We start from the raw sequence: 27,361 nt of genomic DNA, 5'->3' as shown, positions 1-27,361 counted from the left end.
GAAAAGACTTTACTGATGTTATCTGGTAGGTCTTAGAAGAGACAGGAGACAACGTTGGAGACTAGAGGAGAATGAAACTGGCTGGGTTAATTTCTTTAATTTTCATGAAATAGTTGTTATGCTGTTTTTCTATATAAAGAATAATAAAATAGAAAATCAATTGATAGGTCAGTGCTTGAAAGTTGTAAGTGTAGGATAAGTAATGTCTGGACAAATAAGTTTTACAAATATAACATGTTGAATAAGATTATAGATGATATTCTTATGGTTGGTTAGTTCATATAAATTACAATCTTATTTGAGTCAATAGTATTATACTTGAAAATTTGTTTGGTATTAGGTAAAATTTAGCAAAGCATTCATTTATTCTTGAGAATGATCTTTTGTTAGACCTTTTGTGGGTTCATATGCTGCTGTAGGTAAATAAATGTTAGAAAATTCTGTGTAGTTAATTATAGTTTGTTATTTTTGGAGTAAATGGGATAAAATCTTATTAGGAAACATTGGAAATTTTTTCATTTATGAGTCTTAACAGAAAATTGGTGAAATGCCTTCTAGAAGCTCTGTCAACTCTTACAACTAGCTTTAGGATATGTGTTTCTCTAGGTTTAAAAGATTCTTGCTGGATCTTTGAATTTTTATAATTTCTCTTAATTCAATAATATTTCGACTTTTTATCAGATATTTTCAATTTTCCTAACTTTTATATGTAGATTTGGGCTCACTGAATTAAATAATGAATCAGAGTCCAAGTACAGTGTTTGAAACAGGAGTTAAAATGAAGCAGTAAGACATGGGTCCTCACTTCAGAATACTTGCAGCTCTCACGTGTAATGTTAAGAAATGGAGATAAAAAGTTTGTAATTGACTTTTTTAGTGATTGCTGTTTACCAGAAAAATTCTAAATGTATTTTCCCAAAGTAACCTTAAAAATTTAATTTAGTTTTGGGTAATATATGTGCCAATCTGATGCTTCCACGTCCCTTGCCCTCCGTGTGTGAGCTGGGCTTTGAAACCTGCAGGAAGATTCTGAGTTGGGGAAAGACGTTTGCCTTCAGACAGACAGAGGGTCAGGAAGTCCTGGGCAAGCTTAATGGGGGGAGGAGAGAGCAGGGGTGACTTATTCAGAGAGACCCCAGTGAAATCTTGAACTCCAGGTTTCTAGAACAGACAGTTAACGTGAGAAGGACGGGGGGGGGGGGGGGCGAATTCGACTAGCACGAGGTACTTGGCACCACTGGCGGTGAGAAGGTGTTGGGGCACCACCTATGAACTGTGGACAGAGGAGGACTGCAGACCAAAACCCCACACTTAGTCAAACAGTACGTGTTGAGGAAGAAAAAATAAGTGTTTGGAAATTCAAGGAATACCAGCTGTGGACCTCAGATGTTAAAGAACATACTGGAAGTATTCTACCAGATGAGAGTTGAAGTGCAGCGTAGTTCTAAAGACAAAAGCAGCAGGTGAGACAGGAAACGAGTGCCGTCTTGTGGGACACTCGTGAAGTGCTGTAAGTTTATAAACCCACGGGGATGGGCCAGTGGACACCCTTGTTGTGCTTTTGTGGCCCTTTTCACCGCACTCCACCCCCCACCCCCCCTTACTGTCATTTCAGTGGAATTTTAGGAAGAACGTGAGGTAAAATCATGTGCTCAGTCTAACATCTTGATTTGGAAAAGTGTTTCTAAGATGCTGTACTTCTTACCACAGAAGGTTGGTGTGAAATGGGCTATGGTAGATTTAAACAAAAAAGGAATTCGCTGACAGGACCGAGTGGCTCTGAGGACCCTTGGGAAGGCTGGAGACTCCCACTGTGTTGACTGGCTAGAGTTGTACAAAGTTGACTTCATACTGACAGTACTGTATCTTCATTTAGAAGTAAATTGCCTTTTTCTTCTATTTTCAAATATAGGTTATATATTTGGGGAGAACTCCAGAAGAAGCATATAGAATATTAATCTTTGGAGATATATCCTATATGCCTTTCAGGTAAATATAAGAATGATGTGGTAGATTCGTTTTTTTCATTTAATCAGACCCTTACCAGAAATGTCTTGGTAGTTGTTTCTGAAAAAAGAAGTCTGGTAAATATTCATTTTGACGTGGTTGCAAATAACACCCATCTAAGTTTCCTGACAGTGACACTGTTGACATTTTGTCATTGGGGGGCTGTCTTTTGCACTGCGGGATGTTTAGCAGCATCCCTGGCCTCTGTGCACTAATGCCAGTGGCATTCCTATCCTAATTGTCAAAACCCAAAATACCTCCAGATGCTGCCATATGTCCTCCGTAGTGGCAGGGATGGCGAGCAGAGTCTCCCCTGGATGAGAGCCACTGCCATTGATAAGACCTAAGCTTTGAGACCGGGTGAGAATCCTGAGTTACGGTGCTCACCATGACCACTGAGGAGTCACGGGACAAGTTCTCCCAATAATCAGGAGCTGCTCTCTGGAGCAGACACTAAGGCCATAGCCAGCAGAGCTGGCAGGGGAGGCTGCTGCTGCAGTGCCACAGCCAGAAAGTCCAGTCAGGTGGCAGACAGCAGTGTCCTCACGCGGGTGGATGGCCTCCTCCTCAAGCTTGCCCATGCGGTGGTGCTGGAGGTATTTAAGAAAAAACTTGTATTGTTTTTCTTTAATTCGAATTAAGCCCTAAAAGTATCTCTCCTGCTTATCAAGATCTTAGCTCAGCTGTATAATCTAAATATTTGTGTGGTGCTTAACGGGTAATAAATGCGTGAAATAATTTTACTCCTTACATACTTTATAGATAATTTTAAATACTGCACTGTTCTTCCATTCACAAATTTAGTTCATTGTTTTAGGATTGTTGCATTTATCTTGAGTGCCTAATTTTGAAGGTACGGCCTTGCCTTTAAAGACTTAAGGTTGTGAATCCGACTTCATGGTGCGTGAGCTCTGGGATGGATCTTCCTAACCACTGGAGGAACCTCCTCCTACAGGGACGGTTTTGTCCTACAGAACTCTGCTTCGTAATGGCGATCTTTTAGAATGCCGTTCTTACAGTTTACAACACGAGTTCCTGAAGCAGGAATGAGCTCACACACTGCGCATACTCCAAGTGAGGATCCGTGCATGGGACCTTGCTGGCGTGAAAAAAGAAGTTTTGAGTTAATTTAAGTACCAGTGCCAAAAACCAAATAAACGTTGCTTACTGCCATTCTTGTGTTTAAGATTATTAAAGTTTGGCACTAAGAAGTGAGGTTAGTTACCGCTTGTCCCAGGAGCACCAGTCATTAATTCTCTAAAAAACAGGAGTTAGGTAGAAACAGTTCAGGTTTGTGAAATTTGAATCTTCTCAGTCATTCATGGCAGATACTGATTATCTAACACGGTATTTCTCAGAGTGTGTCCTGTGAGCTGGTGCCAGTCTGTGAATTTTTGTTACCGGCCTGTGATGAGATAAATATAGAAATTGAGAGCAAGATTTTAGAGACATTTGTAGAGTAATTTTAATGTCTGTAGAATCAAATAATAGAAGAATTTGGGCATGTATTTTTTTCTCCCACTTTTCTACTAATTCACTTTATTTGCCAAGATAAGATTATTGCATTATTGTGAGTATTTAACAGTACAATACTATTGTATTATTGTATTTCATATTTATTATATTTTACAAAACTATCAGCCGATGATGGACTTAAAATTTTTGAATTTGGTGCGTCATCACATCTTACTGTTCTTTCTATCTTAATAATTAGAAAATAGAACAGTCAGAATTTATAAAGCCTGATTATATTTCGATAGAAATTACATTATATTTTTATCCTTGCCATTTCAAGTGCATAGAATAAATATAACTTAAAAAGTATCGCTAACAAGAGGTTGTACAGTTCATTCAATGGGCTGGCCCATGGCTCAGTTGGGAGAGTGTGGTGCTGACAACACCAAGTCAAGGGTTAAGATCACCATACCGGTCATCTTTAAATAAAAAAAAAAAAAGAATAGCATTCATTTACAGTAAATAGTTTATTTTCCATAGCAATATTGGATTAAATTCAATTCAACTTAGAATTCTTTAACCACTGAGTTTAAAAGTAGAAAAGCATGCATATGCTTTTATGCATGTATATACTTGTACAAAAGAATATATGTACACATATGTATCTATATATATATGTATAGTTGGCTCTTGAGCAACTCAGGTTTGAACTGTGCAGACCTACTTATATGCAGGTTTTTTATTTATTTTTATTTTTATTTTTATTTATTTATTTATTTTTTTGTCTTTTTCGTGACTGGCACTCAGCCAGTGAGTGCACCGGCCATTCCTGTATAGGATCCGAACCCGCAGCGGGAGCGTTGCCGCGCTCCCAGCGCCGCACTCTCCCGAGTGCGCCACGGGCTCGGCCCATATGCAGATTTTTTAAAATAAATATATTGGAAAATTTTAAATAAGTAGCCTACTCTTAAAATTTTAAGTAGGCTGTATTAGTCCGTTTCTGTTGCTTATAACAAAATACATGCAATTGGCTAATATATAAAGAAAACTAAATTTATTGCTTACAGTTTTGGAGGCTGGGAAGTCCAAAGTCCAGGGAACACATTTGGTGAAGGCCTGGGGGTGGCAGCAGGGACCCAGGGATCTCACATGGCAGAATGGTGGAGCAGAGGGAGAGAGACTCTCAATGCTCTCCTTTTAAAGCCTTCAGAACCACACCCCTGACCACCATAATTAATCCTTTCACTATGGCGTGGGCCTATGATCTGAGCACCTCTTCAGGGCCCCACCTTTCAGTCACGGTAATGGGACTTCAAACCCTCAACAGTTACAGTGGGAATTAAGCTTCTAATATATGAACTTTGGAGGACACAATTCAGTCAATCCACACATAGGCTATTAGTAGTTAAGTAGTTAACTTTTGGGGGAGTCAAAAGTTATGCCTGGATTTTCATTTGCACGGGGCAGCACCCCTAACCCCACGTTGTTCAAGGGTGAACTGTATGTATAGTATCATCACATGTATGTTATTGAATTATATGAAATATTTCTCTGCCTGTCTAAGTGAAAAAAACAGTAAAATATAGTTTAACATTTTCTTGATACCTTACACTTAGGCTTATTTTTATGAACAGCATATATTGCTGTTCTTTGGTATTATCTGTTAGAATACTGTTTGCTGCTTAGTTTATTTTTTTGGCTTCTGCTTTCTCTTTCTTGCTAGTGTTAATGGCTTGGCTATCGACTTCAAAGTGGAGTTTGGCTCTCAGCCCTCCTACTTATGTTTCTGTGGTCCTTTACAGATTTGAGCCTTGGTCTCCTAGTCTGTAAAGGGCAATGATAATATTGGGGTCCTTCAAAAAGTTCATGGAAAGATTCGTATTATCTTTGAGTTATATTTTTCCACAAACTTTTGAAGTACCTCATAATATCTACCTAAAGGGATTGTGAGGATTAAGGGACATCGTGCATGTAAAACACTTGGCATAGTGTCTGGCCCTTAGCTGACATTTATTGACTATTAACCCCCCCACCCCCAGCCTAAAGTCAGTGTATAAGTTATACAGTTTTAAAAACCACTAGTCTTAAGAGCATAGCACAGTGAAGGTTGATGTATATACATGTAACTAGCACACAGTGAAGATGCAGAACACTGCCTTCACCCAGAATATTCCCGCCTACCTCTTTCCAGCCGTCCCCACCCCGGCTGACCCCTGCGGTGACGTCCACCACTGTCAGTCAGTGTTGCTGGCCTTTGAACTTGGTGTAACTGGAATCACACACTGTGTGTGTTGGGGAGCTGGGCTCGGGCCTTTCAAGTACGTAATATCTGTGAGGTTCATCCGTGTGTGACAGGTATCAGAAGTTCATCCTTTTCTATTGCGTTTGTAGCATTTCATTCTGGGATTATACCACAATTTATTTGTCCATTGTCCTTTTGGTGGATATTTGGGTCATTTGCAGGTTTTGGCTATTATGATTACAAGCTGTTATGAAAGCTGCTGTTTTTTAAAACTAATATTTGACATGGTTTTGTAGTTTCTAAGCAACACCCTTTTATTGATTCTCATCTGTTTTTCCAAGTTTGCTAAATGATCTTACTGTCAAGGATTTTCTCCCCTCACAAAGGCCTATTCCCAGATTTAGAGCTGCTGTTCTGCCTCTTTGAAGAAGCCTGATTACTGGGGTGGGAGGAAGGAGGTGTGGGTGGCTTTAAAACTGGAGGTGTTAATGAAATAAACATGAGTGAGTGAAGAAAGCCCACGCTGTCTGTTCGGACAGTGATGTATGAGGCAGGACTCGAGCGAAGCCCTACTAAACCTTGTTGAATCACCACTGTCAAGAGCAGGGCGTGGCCCAAGTAGATTCTCAAAAAAATGCATTGAATAAATTCATTAAATTGTCATACATACTGAATCAACATGCTTTTAGCTTCATTCGAAAAGAATTATCAGTAAGTTAAGAAGATAATAGTATTTAAGTGAGGAGACATGGTTAAAATCCTCGGGATGCAATTTGAGAGTTTACTGTATTTCCATTGATAATTCTGATTTGGTTTGGGCTAAAATATCCTGCCTTAGTTCCTCTATCTAAAAACATTTCCTATACCATGAAAAAACCTATTTCTACAAAACAAGTATTTGTGCTGATTCTGTAGGTCAATGGTTCATAAACTTGAACATATATCACAGTCACCTGGAACACCTCCTAAAACACAGATTACCTAGAACTGTTGATTCAGTAGGTGTGGGGTGGCTCCTGAGCATTCTAGCAAGTTGGGGTGATCCTGATGCTGTGACCTAGGGGCCACACTCTGAGAACCACTGCTCAGGCCATTTGTTTTTTCCATTCTGAATATTGCCAGTGGGCTATTGGTGAAATCGCTGTCTTCTAGGTTGGATAGAGACCTTTTCTAGCTTTTAGAAGAGAAATATTTAAATTCAGAATCTTACAGAACAAAAACAGCACCTTATAAGACCTTGTTTTCAGTCTTCCTGAGGCTCCATAAGCGTAACCAGTTCAGGGGCCGGCCCGTGGCTCACTCGGGAGAGTGCGGTGCTGATAACACCAAGGCCACGGGTTCGGATCCCATATAGGGATGGCCGGTTTGCTCACTGGCTGAGCGTGGTGCTGACAACACCAAGCCAAGGGTTGAGATCCCCTTACCAGTCTTTAAAAAAAAAAAAAAAAAAAAGCGTAACCAGTTCAGTCAGTAGCATCCAAGACTGTTTTAGCTTAAATGTTGCTCTAATTATAGTCTCAACCCTTAAGGTTTGGGCAAGAATGAAATGTTAAAAATTTGCACTTTAGTTTTTCGGGTAAGAAATATTAGTGTGAAAACCCAACTGAGGCAGGCAGTTAATGGTGGCTGCAGTAGCAACCTTGCTCCCCCTGTGAACAAGTGAGTCCTGCTCAGGTAGGCACTGTTGTGTGGCATGCCTAGCATGATCGTAATTAAATTAATTTTTATCTTGCCTAATTCCAAAAATTTTCATCTTGTAATGGCTTGAAATAGCCACAAAGGAGAAGTACGTAGGGGTGGGGAGGTGTTGTATTTTTATATCAAAATCTTACCTGATATAAAGGGATTTGTAATAAGATTACTGATACATGTTAATGTAGTGTTTGGGTGGAGTCGTCTGTAAAGTAATTTAAGTACTTTCCCAAAGGTGAAGTGATTCTGCCAAAAGTAGTTGACTCCTCGTTAGTTCCTGTGGTTTTATTGGTATTATTGTCTCTTAAGAATAAGAAAGAAGTTACCTTTTGTGTTGCATAATGATAGCAACAGAGCGCAAAGATGTTGCACCTAGTATTTCACATATCACCTTTGATTTCTCAATTTTTTTTTCTACTTTGGTGGAGATACACACGCACGCGCGTGTGCGGACTTAGACACTCATGCACATATGCGTATATACAGAATCAGAAAGCAATCCATCCTGGTCACTGCTTGATACGATATTTTCCAGTTTAAAGAAAAAATTCAAATGCCTTGTCCTTTTGGGAGGAAGGGTAGTAGGTATTACTGATTAGCTGAATTCAAGAAGGAAGCTCAGCTACCGAAGCCAAAATGATCCAGAGAGATCATTTGAAATTTAGGAAGTGGTCATATTGATCAGGCCTGTAAAAACAGTACCTATTGGGATAGGTAGAAACTGTAATGAAATTTATAACTGACTTAACCTCTATTTGAAAACCAAGGTTTTTTTGATTTTTTGTTTTTGAGAGTTGTTCTGAGTATGTGTTTGATTTTAAATTCTTGTCAGCTTTGTCTTAAGTGCACTACAGAAAATTAGATTAACTGAACCACGTATTTCAATGCATTTGGAATTTCAGAGATGCTGCCTATGGAAGCTGCAGTTTCTACATTACACTTCTCGACTGTTTTCACGCAGTAAAGAAGGTAAGTGACAGTGCAGTGTTGGAGAACGGAAGTACAGTCCGAGGAAGTCTAAGCCTTCTTCCCCAAAGATTTGTTTGTTGGAATTTCTTCCAAGATGTGAATGATTACAGTTATTCCATTTCTCAACTAATGTTAGAATGACACTAAACTAGGAAGTAGTTTATTCTGAATTTCTGAGCCTTTCTGTGGATGAGATGGGAGGAAAGCCACTTAAAAAACAGGCGACTTTAAGAGATAGTTACAAAATTAGGTTTTAGATCCAGGACTGATTTTGTGTGTGTTATGATTTAAAAGAAAAACAAAATAAATAGTTTCCTGGTTTCCAGGTTCCCTTTGATTTATGTAGTTCATGGGTCTGATTCCCACCCGTACTGTTTACAGCAGGCATCTCTGTGCCACAGTAGTTGTCATGTACTTCATTTTTGGTTTTTTAGGCATTCAGTTTCTAGTTCAACAGAATTTGGATAGCCAATTAGTTTGTTACCAGGTTTTATATAAAACTAAGTGGGTCAAAGACAGGGCTGCTGTCTTGACTCTCAGGGACACCCTTCACATCACATTCTAAGTGAGTAGGTCCCCTGGGCAATGCTGCAGGCCCTGGTGGTGACTCCCAGTCCCTCAGGCATGTTTCTTGAAGGTCAGGGCAGCATAAGAAACTAGAACTGTAAATAAGTAGCACATGGGTCAAATAAGCCTTCACCAATATCTCAAGTTTTATATGACTTGTGTTTTCAGAGGCAAAAGGAACCCAGGTTTATTTAGTGAAACTGTCTCATATTATGAAATGTCGGCTTTCTGGGAATTTTGACAGAAATTTTGTGAATTAAAATGGGAGGACTAATTAGTATGCAAATTCAGAGATGCATTAGTATGCCATTTTTCCTATGGTAGGCAATGAGGTATGGGGACTTACTTTGACTTTGAGTCCAGTGACTCTGGGATATGAGGCTGACACTGAGGTAGTTGCCACCAGCTCAGAGGCAGGTACTAGGCAGAGGGGGACATCAGAGACAGAAGGACAGTAGTTGTAAGTGGCGTCTTCCAGTTGCAGTCCCTGCCAGATAGGCCCCAGGAATGGCTAATGTAGGTAGGCATGCTCACCTTCAAAAAGAGAAAAGCTCTGAGGGGCTTGGGAATGGTTCACTCTAACATTGTGTAGCAGTTGCTGGGCTTTTACCAGGTATTTGCACCCAAAGTCTAATTAGCTGGTATTATAGGTCAAAGATTGTTTTTTTCACACTACATTAAGTTTTATTTAAGGGTCAACAGCTTCTTATTTTCAATTTAAACATGTTTTATTTGTGACCGATTTTGACTATTGCATAAATGAAACATTTATCAATGTAATTATGTGTTAGTGTTAGTGCTGTCTGCTTCCAGTAGGATCACCTTATGAAAGGATAATAGGAGTTGCCTGTAAACTACATTTTATTGTGTTGTTCTGTTAGGGATGTCTCTGGTCCAAATATCATGAAATATATTTAGTATTTTGAATTCTGGGAAGTAAAATTTATTACAGATTTGGTCTTGGAATTAGTGTCTAAGTAACTATATTTTATAAAACGAGGACTTTTTAGTTGCTATTCTAGTCTTATTTTACATTTATATTTCAGTAGTTTAAATTTTGAAAACCGGGTTTACAAGAATCCCCCTTTTGAACCAAGAATGCGATCAAGAGTTCTTGCTTCTGTCTTGTGTTGCTCAGTGGTCAGTGAGCCCTTCCCAGAGGGGAGCCCTTCCCAGAGGGGAGCCCTTCCCAGAGGGGAGCCCTTCCCAGAGGGGAGCCCTTCCCAGAGGGGAGCCCTTCCCAGGGGAGCCCTTTGCAGGGGCCGCTGGTTCTCAGTTCACCCTTGTCTCAGAAAGTAGATGCCCTGTTTATTTCTCTCAGTGTGCGGTACTGCAACTTGCTGCAGCTCAAGAGTGAAGCTACAGGATAGGACAGAGCATTTTACGTTTTTTTCTTACTGAAAGAAGAATTTGTTTCCCTCAAAAATTTGAATTTTAGTGTTTTTGATGTCTGGGTTGTCTTTAATATAAGGAGCATCGATCTCTTAATTCAAGACTGTTCAGAAGATGTTGGAAGTAAAGATATTTATGAAGTGTGTGGGTTTTGTTTGAGATAAACTAACTAACCCATGGTTTCTTTCCGCTTTATTATTTATTTAGAGATGACTGGGTTGTGCATTATATTTGAATCCTAAACTTCTGAGTCTTCAGCCATGGGCAATGTTGGTCTAGTAATTTAGTAAGATTATTTTGAAGATATGATTATTTAACTGTGCATGGGCAGGGCGATTGGGAATGAAAATAAAATAATCAAATCTTATTAAATATTTTTATAATTATTTTATAGATAATGGAAGCTTTTGAAAGGTACAGCCCATTTCCTTTAAAAACTGTTCAATAGAAAGTAATCCAGATATAATAATACTTTCCTGGGGTGCCTCCTGATATTTGTTATTAGGAAATTGGGTAGGAAATTGTTTCGTTATTTGCATCTTTGTGCTTAAAGGCTTTCTTTTGGATTGCAGGCAATGCAGTATGGCTTCCTTGACTTCAACTCTTTTAGCCTTGATGAATATGAACACTATGAAGTAAGTTTTCAAGGGTAATGTTTCCTCAGTCTTTCCCCTCCCCCCAGCTTTATTGAGGTATAATTGACAGATACTGCATATATTTAAAGTGTACAAAGTAATGTTTCGATGTATCTATACATTCTGAGCTGATGACCACAATCAAGCTAATGAACACGTCTGTCCGCTCCCAGTTGCCTTTTTTAATGTGTGTGGTGGGAACACTTAAGATTTCCTCTCTAGCAAATTTCAAGTACAATATAGAATGCATATATTAGATCCCTGGGACTTTTTCACCTTATACCTGAAAGTGTACTCTTCAACCAAAATTCCGTCAGATTCACCTTGTTTTTAACTCTTTTATTCATCTATTTTACTTACAGAAGTAATATTCCTTTCTTTTCTTTTTTTTTTTTTAGTAAAATCAAACAATCTAGGTGTGTACAAAGTAACAAAAAGTCACTTCTTTCCTTATCCCCATTTCTCCAGTCCGAATTCTTAGTGGTGATTTTTGTATTTGACATGTGTGCATCTTTGCATTTTTCATCATGTTTAGTTTAAGTATTTATTTTTTAGTATTGGTGACTTTCATACGGTGATTAAGTGAGATAATGTTTGTAAAATCCTTAGCATAGGGTATGATGAGATCAGTAGTCATAATACATCTAATTATCTCTGGAAAATATCTTTGTTTATATAAGTCAGGACAGTTCTGGTTGCAAATTACAGAAAGTAAACACAAATGGCCTAAACAAAAAAGAGAAAATTATTGGATTGCAAAAATTAAAGAGTTCAGGAGCAGGTGTGGCTTCAAGCATGACCCCATTCAGTTGCTCAGATACTTACCAGAAATTGGACTGGGGTGAGTGCTCTGGCCAGACTTCAGTCTCCAGCTGTCCATGTAGCTGTGATGCTGGGTTCAGCCCTATCAAACCATCCAGACAAAAAATTTTAAGAAGGTGGGAGTGGGCACAGTCCAGGCAGGCAAAACCCCAAGTGTCTTGTATATCTTTTTAAATAGTGTATTTTTTTTTAAAGAATAAATAATTTAATTCTACAGTTTCATCCTCCAAATAGATAATGAGGAAGATGCTATGCTGAAGGCCTTTTTCAGCCAACAATACTTGTAGACTCTTGTCTTTTTTATTCCACTACGGTTAACTTGAGCAGACTGATTGTGGAGGGTGATTCCTTAGACAGCACTTTGCGCAGCAGGATCTTGACTCCTACATAACTATTTTTTCATAATCAGTTTCTAAAGTAACTTATTTAATGAGCTCTTAAGTATAACTGCACTATTTTATTGATGTATTAGGTTAATAATGACAATCACTTGTTATTGTGATGTACCAAAGATGTAAAAGCCTATTGTATCTTTACTTCTCTGTAATTACAATCCATTTCTAAAATATAATATGTATTTAACTACCATCTTAGACTAGTAATTAACAAATAACTAAATTATTAACACCTTTTTTTGTCTTTGTTTCTAAAATTAAACATTAAAAGCAAAACTAATAAAAACACCATTTGGTGCTTGGTCCTTCAGAGTGTGCCTTTGTGTGTTATTATTGAGAAGGAATATAGGCACTAACTAGCTCCCCTCTCATTACTGAGAAATCAGGGGGTGTGAAGTAGAAGACTAGCAGGGACACACCCAGAACTGTTTTTACCTTCAGTGAAACTGCATTGAGACACAGGGAACTGGTTAGGTAGCCACAGGCCAGTTTTGTTTAGTCTTGTGTACAGTGTATTTAGAAATTTGGGCTTAGTGTCTTTCATTGATTCCACAATGCCTTTTTTTCCCTATTTTAACTTCTTCTAATTCAGGATGCATCTTAATAATCTGTGATGCCAGCAATTCAATGAAATCTGTTTGTTGCTGGCATCTAATCAGGGGTCTCTTATTACAAACTTCAGATTTCTGGTTTCACTTCAAAATGAGAGCATCTGGCAACATTTCTCCTCATCCTGCTTAGGCCTTTTATTGTGGAACATGGGCTCACCAGTTCCCACTCTTGATAACTAAATAAACTGGTTTGGTTAGTTACCTCCCTGTCCCCTCTAGATGTATAAGAAACTCATAGTTTATTTCTTACTCATTCTTAGGTACGTATATAATCACCCCAATTGCAAAGCTAATTTATCTGTATTTTTTTTTATTGTGCTAAAATATATATAACATAAGGTTTGACATTTTAACCATTTTTAAATGTACAGTTACATGGAATTAATCTCATTCTCGATGCTGTGTGACCATCACCTCCATCTATTTCCAAAACTTTTTTGTCATTTTAAACATAAACTCTGTATCCATTAAGCAGTAACTTACCCCCAGTTTCTGGTAACCTCTAATCTATTGTCTCTGAAAATATTTTTTCTTTTTAATTTGTTTTCTTAATTGACCTATGATAATTATGTGTGTTTATGGAGTATAATGTGATATTTGGGCACATTTATACAGTGTGCTATGATCATATAATTTATCTGTTTTTTTATCACTAGTTCTCACCTTCTCCACTACCAGATGTCTCCTACTTCCTGCTTACAAGTCTCTATTACCTGTTTCATTAAAAGATATGTTTATATTGTTGTTAAATCTGAACTATATTTTTGCTATAATAATTGTGATGGTAAGTCAATCCAAAGGACTTAGTAACATTTTACATATCAGTTTATATTCATTTTTTTTGTAGAGACATATTGGTGATCTCAGTATACTTGTAATTTTGAATTTCCTGTTGGATTTAGTGACATTTTTGATTGGGCCTCTTATTAAATAGTTAGAAAAATGATAGGAAGGTGTGTCTCTATAAATAAGTAAGTAATTTCTTGTTGAGTTCAGTTGGGACATTGAATTGCTGGGCATATGCCCAAGGAATGGAAATCATGATGTCAAAGGGACACCTGCACTCCCATGTTTATTGCAGCTCTATTTACAGTAGCCAAGAGTTGGAGTCAACCTAAATATTCATCAAGAGATGACTGGATAAGGAAAATGTGGTATATTTACACAATGGAATACTACTCTGCCATAAAAAAGAATGAAATTCTGCCATTCACAGCAACATGGACGAGCCTGGAGAAAATTATGTTAAGTGAAATAAGCCAGGCACAGAAAGAGAAATACCTGCACATCCTCACTCATAAGTGGGAGCTGCAAGAAAGAAAGAAAGAAAAGAAAGAGAGACAGAGAAAGGAAGAAAGAAAGAATCGTAATAATATGTTAAACTTTCAAAATAAGAAGAGAACAGAACTGTGGTTATTGGGGTAAGGGAGTAGGGAGGTTGGTGAGACGCTAGTAAATGGTCACTAAGATTGATTATGTTTTATAAACATGAGTTTATACTAATTATCCTGATTTGATCACCACATATTATACATGTGTATTGATATTCAATTCTGTACTGCACAAATAAATATAATCGATTATCTTTCATTTAAAAAACTGTCAAAAAATAATAGTAAGTAAGTAAATATTGGGAAGCCAGGAACCTAAATAAATGGTTTTTTTTCCTTTGTTCAAGGAGTCAAGATTGCTTATGTTGGAAATCATTTAGTCATTCAGGAAAATAGGGAAGTTTACAGTTCTCTCATGCTAGATAAGTTTGGTTTCTTATTAGTTAGTAGCAAGTATAATGAGAATTTATTCAGATAAAATAGCCAAAGTACCTTAGATAAAATAACCAAGTGCTTAGTGTATTTTATTTTAGATATAAGCAGTCAGCTCTATTTTCCAGGGGCTGACTATTCTAGCAAAGAAATATTGCTAAAAGAAAGCAATTAGGACCAGGAGAAGTTATTCCCTTAGAATACTTACAGTAGGGCACATTTTAGATTTCCTGTCTCATGGTCATTTATAAACAGCTTTTGTGCTAAAGCAGGTGGATCTGAAGTCCCTCGGAGATTCAGTATTGATAAGGAGGTGGAGAGGAAATTAAGTCTAAAAATTAAAAGTGAATTGTGCTGGTCTTCCCTTTGCAGAAAGCAGAAAATGGAGATTTAAATTGGATAATACCAGACCGATTTATTGCCTTCTGTGGACCTCATACAAGATCCAGACTTGAAAGTGGTATGTGAAATTATGGGACCAGTATAACTTTGTTATTGAAAGTATCCTCCTGCATTTTATTTTGAAAGAGGCCAAAGGGTTAAAAAAAGCTTGACTAAGTCTTAATTATTTAAGCATACTTGGTCATTTCAGTCCATCATTCTCATTCTGCCTGGATTTTAACTTTTTTTTTTAATTTCATTTTTTATAGTTATAAACAAATTGGTATTCAGAGTCTAGTCCACATCGTATTTCTACCCACTTACAGGAAAAACTTGTTCATCGCTTTCCTTCTGCATTTTACGAGGCCTGGTGCATTTCTTTCTGCAGGTTACCACCAGCACTCTCCTGAGACTTATATCCCCTACTTTAAGAATCACCATGTTACTACCATTATTCGCCTGAATAAAAGGATGTACGATGCTAAACGCTTTACGGAGGCCGGTTTCGATCACCACGACCTTTTCTTTGCGGATGGCAGCACCCCTACTGATGCCATTGTCCAAGAATTTTTGGATATTTGTGAAAATGCCGAGGGTGTCATTGCAGTGCATTGTAAAGGTATGTTTTTAGGATTGGTTAAAGAATGGTATACATGTGTAAATATATTTGTAGAAACATACCACACTCATTTAGATCATATGCCAGGACACTTGAAGCTGCCTTTATTTTTAAAAGAATGCTCTTAAAACCCTAATTTTATATGAAAAGTATAGTAAAGAGAATTGTTATTTTCATAAGTAACCCTACAAAAGCTTATCACATTGAAATATGTTCATTTATTCAGCAACTATCTATTGGGTGCCTACTGTATGGTAAGTTCTAGGATATGTGAATGATTAGAGCAGACTTTAAAAGCTTATCTTTTTTTGAGACTATACTCTAAAAAATTGCTATGTTTTCAGCAGCTATAAAGTGGCTGGCATTTAATAAGTGTTTTTTGAATGAATGAATAACCATGCCACCATATACACTGTATGAATGCAGTAGGGTTTATTTAACTCTTCTCTTTTTAGATAGTTAAGAAAACAAGGAATATATTCCTATTTGAAGGGAAAACGAATCATCAGAAATTATTCTGGAGAAAGAGCAGATGGTGGACTTACTAGACAAAAAATTTAAAATAGCTGTTTTAAGTATGCTCAGAGAGTTAAAAGAAAACATATAAAGAGTTAAAAAATGGTGTATGAACAAAATGGAAATATCAGTAATAGGGTAAAAAAATATAAAAAGGACCCCAAAAGAAATTCTGGGAATGAAATGTACAGTAACTGAAATGAAAAATTTACTGGAGGGATTCGGAAGCTGATTTGAGCAGGCAGAAGAAAGAACCCGTGAGTGTGATGATTAGGGCCATTAAAAAATTATCAAGTCTGAGGAACAGAAAGAAAAAAGAATGAAGAGAAATGAACAGAACCTAAGGTACTTCTGGAACACAAGCAGATCAACTTACACAGATTGTGGAGTTTCAGAAGAAGAGAGAGGAGCAGACAAATTATTTGGCTGAAAACTTCCTAGATTTATTGAAAGACATGAATATAACATCTAGGAAGCTCAAAAAACTCCAAGCAGGATGAACTCAGCGACGCACGTAAAGATGCAACGTGATCGAACTGTGTGAAGCCAGAGACAAAGAGTCTTGAAAGCAGTGAGAGAGAAGTAACATCACATGCAAGGGATACCACTAAGATGATCAGCAGGTTTCCCGTCCGAAACCTTGGAGGCCAGAAGGCAGTGGGTTGGTATATTCAAAGTGCTGAAGAAAGAAACCCTGTCAACCAATTATCCTATATCTGGCAAAACTTCCTCAAAAATAAGGGTGAAATTAAGACATTCCCAGATAATTGAACGCTGAGGGAGTTTGTTAGCGCTAGACCTGTTCTGCAAAAAATGCGAAAGGGTGTCCTTTAGATTAAAATGAAAAGACACTAGACAGGAACTCAAAGCTGTATGAAGAAATAAAGATGTCTGGTAAAGTTAAGTACATGGATAATTATGAAGGCTAGTATTATAATTTATAACTTGTAAAATAAAGAGTAGAAAAATAATACAGAAAACCAACAAAACCAAGGGTTGGTCTTCAAAAAGATTAACACAATTGACAAACGTTTAGATTGATGAAGGAAAAAAGAGAAGACTCAAATTTCTAAAGTTAGAAATGAAAGTGGGGACGTTATACTGATTCTACAGAAATAAAAAAGACAGTATGAGAGTATTGTGAACAATTGGAGGGCAACAAATTGGATAATCTGGATGAAATGGACAAATTCTTAGAAGCACAGAACACACGAAGACGGGATCATGAAGAAATAGAAAATCTGAGTAGATCCCTAACTAGTCAGGAGAGTGAATCAGTAATCCAAAACTTCCTGACAAAGCAAAACCCTGGACCTGATGGCATCACTGGTGAATTCTTTCAAACACTTAAAGAAGGGCTAACACCAATCCTCAAATTCTTTCAAAAAACTGAAGAGAACAGAAAACTTTCTAACTCATAAGGCCAACATTACTGTGATATCAAAGGACAAAGACAGTATAAGAAAAGTACAGTCCATTGTCCTTTATACAAACATTGATGTGAAAATCCTGAACAAGTACTGGCAAACCTATCTCAGCAGTATATTAAAAGGATTATACACCATGACCAAGTGGGATTTATACCAGGATTACAAGGGAGGTTCAACATATGAAAACCAGTCAGTGTAATAAGAATGAAGGACAAAAACCATAAGATCATCTCAAGTAATGCAGAAAAAGCACTCGACAGAATTCAATACTCTTTTGTGGTAAAAACACTCAACAAACTAAGAATTGAAGGAAACTACCTCAACATAGTAAAAGCTGTATATGAAAAGCCAGTAGCTAACATCATACTCCATGGTGAAAGACTGAAACCTTTTCTTCTAAGATTAGGAATGAAAAAAGGATGTTCAGTTTTGCAACTTACATTCAACATAGTATTGAAAGTTCTAGCCGGAGCAATTCAGCAGAAAAAAAGAATAAATAAATATATAACAAAAGGCATTCAAATTGGAAAGAAAGAAGTAAAATGATCTCTGTTCAGATGATATGATTTATGTAGAAAACCCTGAAAATTTCACCAAAAATCCCCCACACCTGTTAGAACTAATAAGTAAATTCAGTGAAGTAGCAGGATACAAAATGAACAGGCAAAAAATCAGTTGTGTTTCTGGGCCCTAAAAATGAACAATCTGAAAAAGGAATTAAGAAAACAATTCCATTTACAATAGTATCAGAAAGAATAAAATACTTAGGAATTAACCAAGGAAATGGAAGACTTATATACAACATTTTTGAAAGATATTAAAGAAGGTATGAATGGAAGGGCATCACATATTTGTGGACTGATTGATTTAATATTGTTAACATGTCAATACTTTCCAAAGGTTTGTACAGATTCAGTGCAATCCCTATCAAAATCCCAACAATTTTTTTGCCAAAATAGATAAATTCATTCTAAAATCCACATGGAATGTTAAGCAGTGCTGAATAGCCAAAACAATCTTGGAAAAGAACAAGGTTGGAGGAATCACACTTCCTCATTTTAAAACTTAGCAAAAAAAAAAAAAAAAAAAAAAGTAAGACAATGCAAAGCTACACCAAACAAGACAGTGTGGTACTGGCGTAAAGACACATATATAGACCAGTGGAATAGAATAGAGACCCCCAAAATAAATATTCACATATATGGTCAAATGATTTTCAACAAGGGTGCCAAAACCATTTAATGAGGAAAGGACAATCTTTTCAACAGATGGTGCTGGGAAAACTTGATATCCACATGTGAAAAAATGAAGGTCGGCTGCTTATATAACACCATGTACAAAAATTCATTTGAAATGGCCCAAAGACCTAAAACTTCAAAATTCTTAGAAGAAAACATAGGGAGAAAGTTTCATTATGTTAGATTTGGCACTAATTTTTTTGGTATGACACTAAAGGCATAGATAAAAAAAAAAAAAAAAAAAGACAAACTGGACTATATCAAAATTTAAAACTTTTATGCATCAAAGGACACTATCAACAGTGTAAAAAGGCAGCCTGTCAAATGGGAGAAAATATTTGCAAATTACATATCTAAGAAGGGATTAATGTCTAGAAAATATAGGGAGAATACCCGAAACTCAACAACAAGACAACCCCATTCAAAAATGGGAAAAGGATTTGAACAGACTTTCTCCAAAGAAGATATAAAAATGGCCAATAAGGATGTGAAGAAATTGGAACCTGTGTACTGCTGGTCAAATGTAAAATGGTGTAGTGTCTGCAGAAGATGGTGTAGCAGTTCCTCAGAAATTAAAAATAGAATTATATGACCCAGCATTTCTACTTCTAGGTATATCCCCAAAAAGAATTGACAACAGGGATGTGCACAGGTATTTGTACACCCATGTTTATAGCAACATTATTCCGAACAGCCAAAAAGTGGAAACAACCAAGTGTCCATCATCGGATGAACAGATAAATAAAACGTGACATGTACATACAGTGGAATATTATGCAGCCTTTAAAGTGAAGAACATTCTGACACATGCTGCTGTGACGTGAATGAACCTTGAAGACAGGCTGAGTGAAGTCAGCTAGTCAGGAAAGGAGAGAGATGGTGTGATTTCACTCATATGAAGTACTTAGAGTGATTAGTTCATGGTGAGAGAAAGTAGAATGGTGATTGCCAGGGGCTGAGGGGAAGCTGGGACTGGGAGTTAGTGTTTAATGGGTACAGAGTTTCAGTTTCGCAAGATGAAATATGATCTGGAGGTGGACTGTGGTAATGTTTGCTCAACAGTGTGAATTTACTTAATGCTACTGAACTGTACATGTAGAATGGTTGAAATGATCTCCATAGTCCAACCCTAAAAAAAGTAGGTCTTTGAATTACCTGACATAGAATTTAAAATAACTGTCTTAAAAATGCCCAGTGAGCTAAAAGAGAACTCAGATGGACCACTAAATGAAAATAAGAAAATGATGCATGAACAAAAACAGTAAAATTGGTAAGTTTTATGTATATTTTATCCTAATTTTTAAAAAAAATTATAACAAACATAATCCAACATTGGTTACTTCATTTTTAAAATTACAATAAGCAATTGAGGTTATTCTTAGCCAGGATGCTTTTGCAGCCCCCATTCCCACCCCAGGACATTTGACAATGTCTGGAGACTTTTTTTGGTTTTCACAACTTGTTGGGGGATTACAACTGTCATCTAGTGGGTCGAGGCTGGGGGTGCTGCTAAACATCCTGTAATGCACAGGACAGGCCTCATAACAGAGTTATCCAGCCCAAAATGTCAATACTGCTGAGGGTGAGGAACCCTGAAATAGACTGGTGACCAATTAATAGCCTGAAGAGGATTTGATATGATTAGGCCTTTGTTTGGGGGGAAGAAACAATGACAGTATGAAAACCGAATTGTGCAGTGAAAATTGAGATTCATTAGGAGGCATATTAATTTGCTAGGGTTGCCATAACAGAATACTACTGTTATGTAATACTGGGTGCTTAAACAACAGAAAATTATTTTTTCACAGTTCTTTAGGCTGGAAGACCAAGATCAAGGTGCTGGCAGGGTTGGTTTCTGGCAAGGCCTTTCTTGGCTTGCAGATGGCTGCCTTCTCTCTATGTCCTTACATGATTTTTCCTCTGTGTACATTCATTCCTGGTGTCTCTTCCTTTTCTCTTAAGGACATCAGTTCTGTTAGATTGGGGCCTCGCCCTTCAACCATATTTAACCTTATTTACCTCTGTAAAGGCCCTGTCTTCAAATACAGTCACATTGGGGGGAAAGGACACATAATATTCTGCTCTCTGGCCCCCCCAAAATTTATGTCCTATTGCATTGAAAATAAATTCACCTCATCTCAACAGCTGCATTCTAGCATCACCTTCAAGTCCAAACTTTAAGTATTATCTAAATCAGAGAGGTGAGACTTGAGATATGATTCATTTGGAGGCCAATCCCTTCCCAGCTGTGAGCCTGTGAAACATGACAAGTTAGGTGCTTTCAAGACACACTGGTCAGACTGGCATTCTTAATGGGCATTCCCATTAAGAAATCAGAAAGAAGAAACGGGTGATGGATCCCAGTCTAGTCTAAAACCTAGTAAGCCAAATCCCAGTAGATCTTTTTTTTTTTTCAAGTCCCATTAGATCTTAAAGCTAGAGAATAAACCTCTCTGGCTCTGTGCTCTGCCCTCCAGGCCCTGTGGAGCAGTCGTGCTCCTGGCACCATTACTGATGGCTTTGCCTCTGAGGCCATGGGCAGGAGTAGCATGGCTCACTCAAGTGGAAATGGCTTCATTCTGTGAAATCAAGGGGTAGACAGCCTTGCCGCCTGGGTTGTGTGCTCTGTGTCTTGGTGGCAATGGCAGCCCTGTATATCTCTGAATCACCCTCAAGGTCATTCGTCCCTTTTCTTGAAGGACAGGGCTTGTCTACCCCCAGATACCTCTACTGTCAGAAGTCTAAAAGCCTCCCTTATTTCATCCCGTGTCTGTCCCCTTTACTCCACACTGGCAGTGTCTCTGCTAGCGTAATCCTGTTTCCCTCCATTCCTGGCTCCTACTGATAGGGCTGATTAAATCTGTGAGTAAGCTCTTTTTGGAATGACTGTCCATTCACACCCTTGATGTTCACTCCAGAACATGCTTTTTCAATTTTTGCAGTTTGTATAGGTTGAGAATCTTCTGAATCTTTAATTCCTGATCCCTTTTTGCTTAAAAATCCCTTCTTTAATTCTTCTCTTTCCTCTTGCATCTTACTGTAATCAGTAAGGAGAAACCAAGCTGTACCTTTGACACTTTCCTTACTAATTTCCTCTGCTAAATATCCAAGGCTGTTACTTCAAAATTTTGCCTCCCACTAAACACTAGAACACAATGTAGTCAATTTCTTTGCCACTTTATAACAAGGACCACCTTTCCTCCAGTTTCTAATAACAGTTCTCATTTTCATAGGAGACTGCACCAGAATCACCTTTAACATTCACATTTCTACCAACGGTCCTTTGAAGGCAATCTGTGCATTTTCTAACATGTACCTCAAAATTCTTCCAGCTCCTACAACTCCAGTTCGAAAGCCACTTCTACATTTTTACCTATTTGGTACAGCAGCACATTCATGGTGCAAATCTGTATTATTGAGGGTTCTCCAGGGAAACAAAACCAATAGTCTGTTTATATATGTAGAGGAGATTCATTAAAAGAAATGGGGTCATGTGAATATGGAGTCTGGTGAGTCCAAAACCTGCAGTGTGGTCTGGCAGCCTGGAGACCCCAAAGAGCGGATGGTGCAGAGGAAGTCCTGAGGCCATCTGCTGGAGAACTGCTCAGGGAGGTTGGTCTTTCTGTTCTGTTCAGGCCTTCAGCTGATTGGATGAGGCCCACCTACATTACGAGGACCATACGTTCATTGATTTAAGTGTTAATATCATCCACAAACTCACTCCAAGGTGACACACAAAATTAGCCATCACAGGAGGTAATGATAACAGGAAAGGGGACAGCACGATAAAGTCAGAAAAGTCTGAGTGAAAGTGGTACCCAAATAGAGTAGAAAGCACAGGTAGATGTGGGAGTACGTGCAAGATTTCAGGCCTTTGCTTTCAGTAAGATGGTAGTGCTATTCCTACCCAGGGCGGGTAACACTGCGCTTACTGAGGGGCATTGCTCAGAATGTCATTCTCAATCTTGGCTACACATGGAGTCATCTGAATTCTGGGGGTGACATCAGGCATCGGTATTTTTAAAACTCTCCAGGTGAGAACAGAATGTAACCAACCTTGAGAACCACTTATGAGGGAAGCAGAAGTATGAGAAGCTTAAAAATTCTACCTGCCCAACAAAATTCTGCAGTACCTGACACCAGGTTTCATTGATTCTTTTCTTTTTCTAGCCGGCCTGGGTCGAACGGGCACTCTGATAGCTTGCTACATAATGAAGCACTACAGGATGACGGCTGCCGAGACCATCGCATGGGTCAGGATCTGTAGACCTGGCTCTGTGATTGGGCCTCAGCAACAATTTTTGATGATGTAAGTAGACGGAAGGCTTTTGTAATTCCTCAGGGAACACGTGGGTATGGAAACTCATGGGACGTGGAATTTTCCTTAGCCTCCAGTAACAACAGGTCGTCTGGGAGGAAAACGTTGTTCACATATCTTTTTGGAAAGTTGCATTTTGATGTTCTTTAAATGCTCTAGGAAACAATCAAGCCTCTGGCTGGAAGGTGACTATTTTCGTCAAAAGTTAAGGCGGCAGGAGAATGGACAACACAGATCATCCTTCTCCAGACTCCTCTTGGGTGTCGATGACATTTCAATAAATGGGGTCAAGAATCAAGACAAGCAAGAATCTGAACCGGTAATTTTAACCATCCTCATGGTGGTGGTGGCATTGCTTTAAATGCTGGTGGGAACCTTTTAGGGTGTGGAGAAAATTGTAGATAAAAATAATAAAGCACATTTCGAGGGATTATTGTCATAGTTTTTTATATTTTAAACCCTCCCAGGAATTTTTTACTCAAAATAGTTAAAACAAGGTTGTATGCTTATAAAACTAGGGTTTTTTTGTTTTTTGTTGCACTCACTAGGCACAGGTGGGGGCAGGTCTGTGAAGTAAGCTGCTTAGATGGGCCCAGCTTCTCCCCGCACCCCTGCCACTGCCACCTTTCCCCATCTCCTGGCAGCTGATCTAGGAAACTAGTAATTGTCAAATGGAGAACTTCTAAAGAACCAAGGGTTTGGGGGGTAGCAGAACTAAATTAAGTGGTAGTAAGAAGATTGTGAAATTTATAAAAGTGTTTTCAAAATTGAAAACCCTTTATGCCTTTTCACTGTCAATATGTTTTATCAAGAGTGCTTTTGCGTTTTGTGTCTGGGAAACTCAGCCTTGGTTTTCTTGAAACGTAACCTGTAGATTGACTGCAAGGAGAACAGTGGGTTGGAGTTGAGCAGAAATTCTGAAGCGTGCATGTGTGTGTGCGTGTGGGTAAGTAGCTGCTATGCTTTGCTGTAGTGCTGAGTGCAACTCAAATCGTTAGCTCAGTGTCTTTTTACTTATACAGTACAGTGATGACGACGAAATCAGTGGAGTGACACAAGGTGATAGACTTCGGGCCCTGAAAAGCAGAAGACAATCAAAAGCAAACACTATTCCCCTCACGTGAGTCTAGTTTCCTTTCTTATGGTAGATGTTTAACTTGTGTTGGGCCCTTCACAACCATTTTTCCCTGTATATTTTTCTCCATAGTTGCGTGCCCATCATACCATTTTGAAATGATAATGTAATTTAAAACCTAGAAAGCTCTCGGTTGTCCTTTGTATATCTGTGTCTTCTGTTGTAACCTCAGAAGCCTTTACAGGTAGGGAAGCAGTATTAGGAATGCTTTTTCTCCATGGATAAAAGAGAGAGAGAGAGGCAACAGATGTGAAGCCCAGAATAACAGACTTGTCCGTAGTTATTAAAACTATGAATTTCTTTAAATTCACTGCCATGTTACAGGTCATTTGCTTTGATGTGGTAGAATTTAGCCAGTTGTGACATGATGGTTTAATGTCATTATAGTGTTTTGGGGCAACAATGAAGTGGTCTAAACTATAGTTTTGTATTTTTGCCTTAGGAAATTATTTTCAAGTTATAGGAGGTTTAGCATGAGAATAGGAAATGTTATAGTTAGTGAGTGTCTATATGTCCACATATACTTTCTTGTGTATGCGTGTTAATTTGGATTCAACCTCCTGGAACATCCAGAATAGTTAGAAAAATATGTAGAAACAAAGTACATGGCCTTGCACTTTTTTCTATGCTATTCTTTAGTAGATGCTCCCACCTGTCACTGGATTCTTTCCCTCTAGTAACCTCCCGTGTCATTGTAGGGCACCAAATTTCCAGCCTTCTGTTGGGGGGACAGGTGGCAGGGTAGACATAGTTCATTTTGTCCAGTAAGCATCTTGTAATATGTAAGGAACTGTTGATATAATAAATCATTAACATTAGCAGAGAACAGGCTTTCTTTTCAATTAAAAGTGGTTCTTCACTGGTATATCCTCGTAATCTGAAGTTCTAAAGTAGAATTACATATAAGGTGTGTGTCATCATAGGTTGCTCCTCTGGGAGATTCTTAAAAGACCTAAAAGCAAAAATCAAGTTTTCCAATATAAAGTGCCATGTAACTGTAGGGCGTTAATATTGATGATAGGCATTTATTAAGCATTCTCTTTGCAGCTTGCGGGTGCCTCAGTCAACTGGACTGCTGTAAGAATGGAACCTTTTGTATGATTTATTTAACTCCAAATGCCATTTTGTTTTTAATTTCATTAAAAGTCTTCATCTAAGGCTTTAATACTTCTTTTTATGTAGAAATGTTATAGTGCCTGCAGATAATCGTCCTGCAACTGATTCCAGAAACAGAGGAAGCAGGCTGTGCCCTGGGCATGCTCCCCAGACTTCAGTGCCCATTGAGTCAACAGGAAGCTTGTAAAATATGGGTCGATCAGTGGGTCTGGGCTGGGGTCTGAGATTCTGCATTTCTAGCAAGCTTTCCATTGTTGCAGCTACTGCTGGTCCAGGGATCGCACTTTGAATCTCAAGCCCTAGAAAATTGATGCTTTGGTGGGTTGCTTTTAGCTGTGCCCAGGTTTTTTGTTTTGTTTTTAAGACTCTGCATCATCAAGGCTGGCCCGTGGCTCACTTGGTAGAGTGTGGTGCTGATAACACCAAGGCCACGGGTTCGGATCCTATATAGGGATGGCCGGTTTGCTCACTGGCTGAGCGTGGTGCTGACAACACCAAGCCAAGGGTTGAGATCACCTTACGGGTCATCTTTAAAAAAAAAAAAAAAAAAAAAAAAAAAGACTCTGCATCATTAGTTTATTTCTCAATATTTTGTTGCTTTCTGTACACAAGTCATGCTGAGAGTCAGAGGAAACAAATTTTGCTTCGTCAAAAATTCTTGTTAAATAGGGCTTAAGGGAAAATTTCTTTAGTCACCCTCTGAGCCTGCTACCCTCGTAAATAAGTTTTCTAAAGAGTTCAAATCACTTGTTGCTCTTTTCTAGAAAAGTTGAGACTATAAAATTCTCTTTCATAGCTGATAGGCTTGTGGTAATATAAAAATAGAATGGTGAAGATTAAAATTGTAAGTATCATTGATACCAGAGGTGACCCTAGATGGCATTCTGTTCCCTGGGTTATGTGAGGAGTCGGCTGTGTGAAAGGAGCCAGCAGATATTGAGGAGACTTCTGTGCTAGCCTCTCTCCAGTTTTCTAGTAACACACCTCCCTTACCCTCTAAAGGGAAAAAGGGCACACTGACCCTGTGCACTGAAGTACTCTTGGCATTAAGTTAAAATCAAATAAAATCAGTGGGAAAAGGCTTTTTTAAAAATTTTTTTTTAAAAAAAAAGGCAACTGAGGACCCCATTTTGTAATTGTAACCCTAAAAACAATATAATAGCCCCAAACTGCCTGCCCCCATACACAACAAACTTTTAGGCCACACTTGTAAAGAAGAAAGCAAAATGCTTAAGTTTTTCTAAGCTTTAATTATGCAGGGCATTTTAGACGTGTCTCACCAAGTCCCTTCCTTGTCCTTCACAGCAGTGTGCTTTTCCCACCCTCTTTGCAATTATTTGTAGCTGTTTTGGCCCTAGGAGAGGAGGTCAGTTGAAGATTTCCTTGCTTTCCCTCCCAAACCTTTGTTATTGCTTTAGAAATAAAAATCCCCTGAGAGAGAGTGGTCAAAGCAGCTTGCCCCTGATTTTGACTTGTCTGTTACTGTGGGCAAGTTACTTTGGTACTTGGCCATAAGAAATGACCTGCAAGAAGGCAAGTTAGTGAGAAATATACAAGCACTGGTGATTCTTAGGAGAAAGTTACAGTGCATAAAATATTCCAATTACTGGTTTCTCTTCTATAAATGGTCAATATTTGGGGAGAGTTAAAGTTGTCAGAAATTGTAAAATAGCCGTTTTCCTAGAGAGCCTGTCTGACCCCGACTACCTGGAGGACAGTAAATCGCGTTGCACCACGATGAACTGAGCCCTCAGGATTCAGAGGCACGTATCCTGTTGGCACTGAATCAGCTTGGTAGGTTTCACAGCTTGAGCCGTCCGCCTTCTCTTTCTGCATACTCATCATCTCTACTACGTTTGCTAGGGTTAACTTTTTGTTTATTTTGGGAGAAGGCTTTTCATAACAGCTTTTATCACCAGTTTTAGTCATACAGTTACAAAGTAGTTAGAAATTTCTGAAAGGATATTATTGTTAAAAAACAAAAAACAAAAATAAAAAGCCATTCTTACATCAGTAATGTCTAGTACGTCATTGGGCCACTGCTGTTCAAAAGACCCT

At 38.2% G+C, this 27,361-nt stretch overlaps 1 protein-coding gene across 20 annotated transcripts in view; it reads left to right on the top strand.

Annotated features, from left to right (window-relative positions):
- CDC14B (cell division cycle 14B) overlaps positions 1 to 27,361 on the top strand; it is a 103,812-nt gene that overhangs the window by 55,679 nt on the left and 20,772 nt on the right. For 18 of the 20 annotated variants that reach the window (XR_010024680.1, XR_010024681.1, XR_010024682.1 and 15 more), the window contains exons 5-12: positions 1,913 to 1,989; positions 8,299 to 8,365; positions 10,897 to 10,959; positions 14,923 to 15,010; positions 15,320 to 15,550; positions 22,905 to 23,043; positions 23,212 to 23,371; positions 24,075 to 24,172. Coding sequence is in view for 17 of the 20 variants with exons in the window: in XM_063112603.1 (XP_062968673.1) it covers positions 1,913 to 1,989; positions 8,299 to 8,365; positions 10,897 to 10,959; positions 14,923 to 15,010; positions 15,320 to 15,550; positions 22,905 to 23,043; positions 23,212 to 23,371; positions 24,075 to 24,172 (923 nt within the window). In the remaining 3 variants the exon portion in view is untranslated. Of the gene's footprint in view, positions 1 to 1,912; positions 1,990 to 8,298; positions 8,366 to 10,896; positions 10,960 to 14,922; positions 15,011 to 15,319; positions 15,551 to 22,904; positions 23,044 to 23,211; positions 23,372 to 24,074; positions 24,173 to 25,234; positions 25,309 to 26,987; positions 27,039 to 27,361 lie in introns of those variants that run through there. The other 2 variants (XM_063112608.1, XM_063112607.1) reach the window with 2 other exon arrangements.

The sequence above is a fragment of the Cynocephalus volans genome, chromosome 10 (genome assembly GCF_027409185.1).
Source record: "Cynocephalus volans isolate mCynVol1 chromosome 10, mCynVol1.pri, whole genome shotgun sequence".
Taxonomy (NCBI): Eukaryota; Metazoa; Chordata; class Mammalia; order Dermoptera; family Cynocephalidae; genus Cynocephalus; species Cynocephalus volans.
The sequence above is the reverse complement of the archived record's forward strand: the minus strand, read 5'-3'. Positions and strand labels throughout refer to the sequence as shown.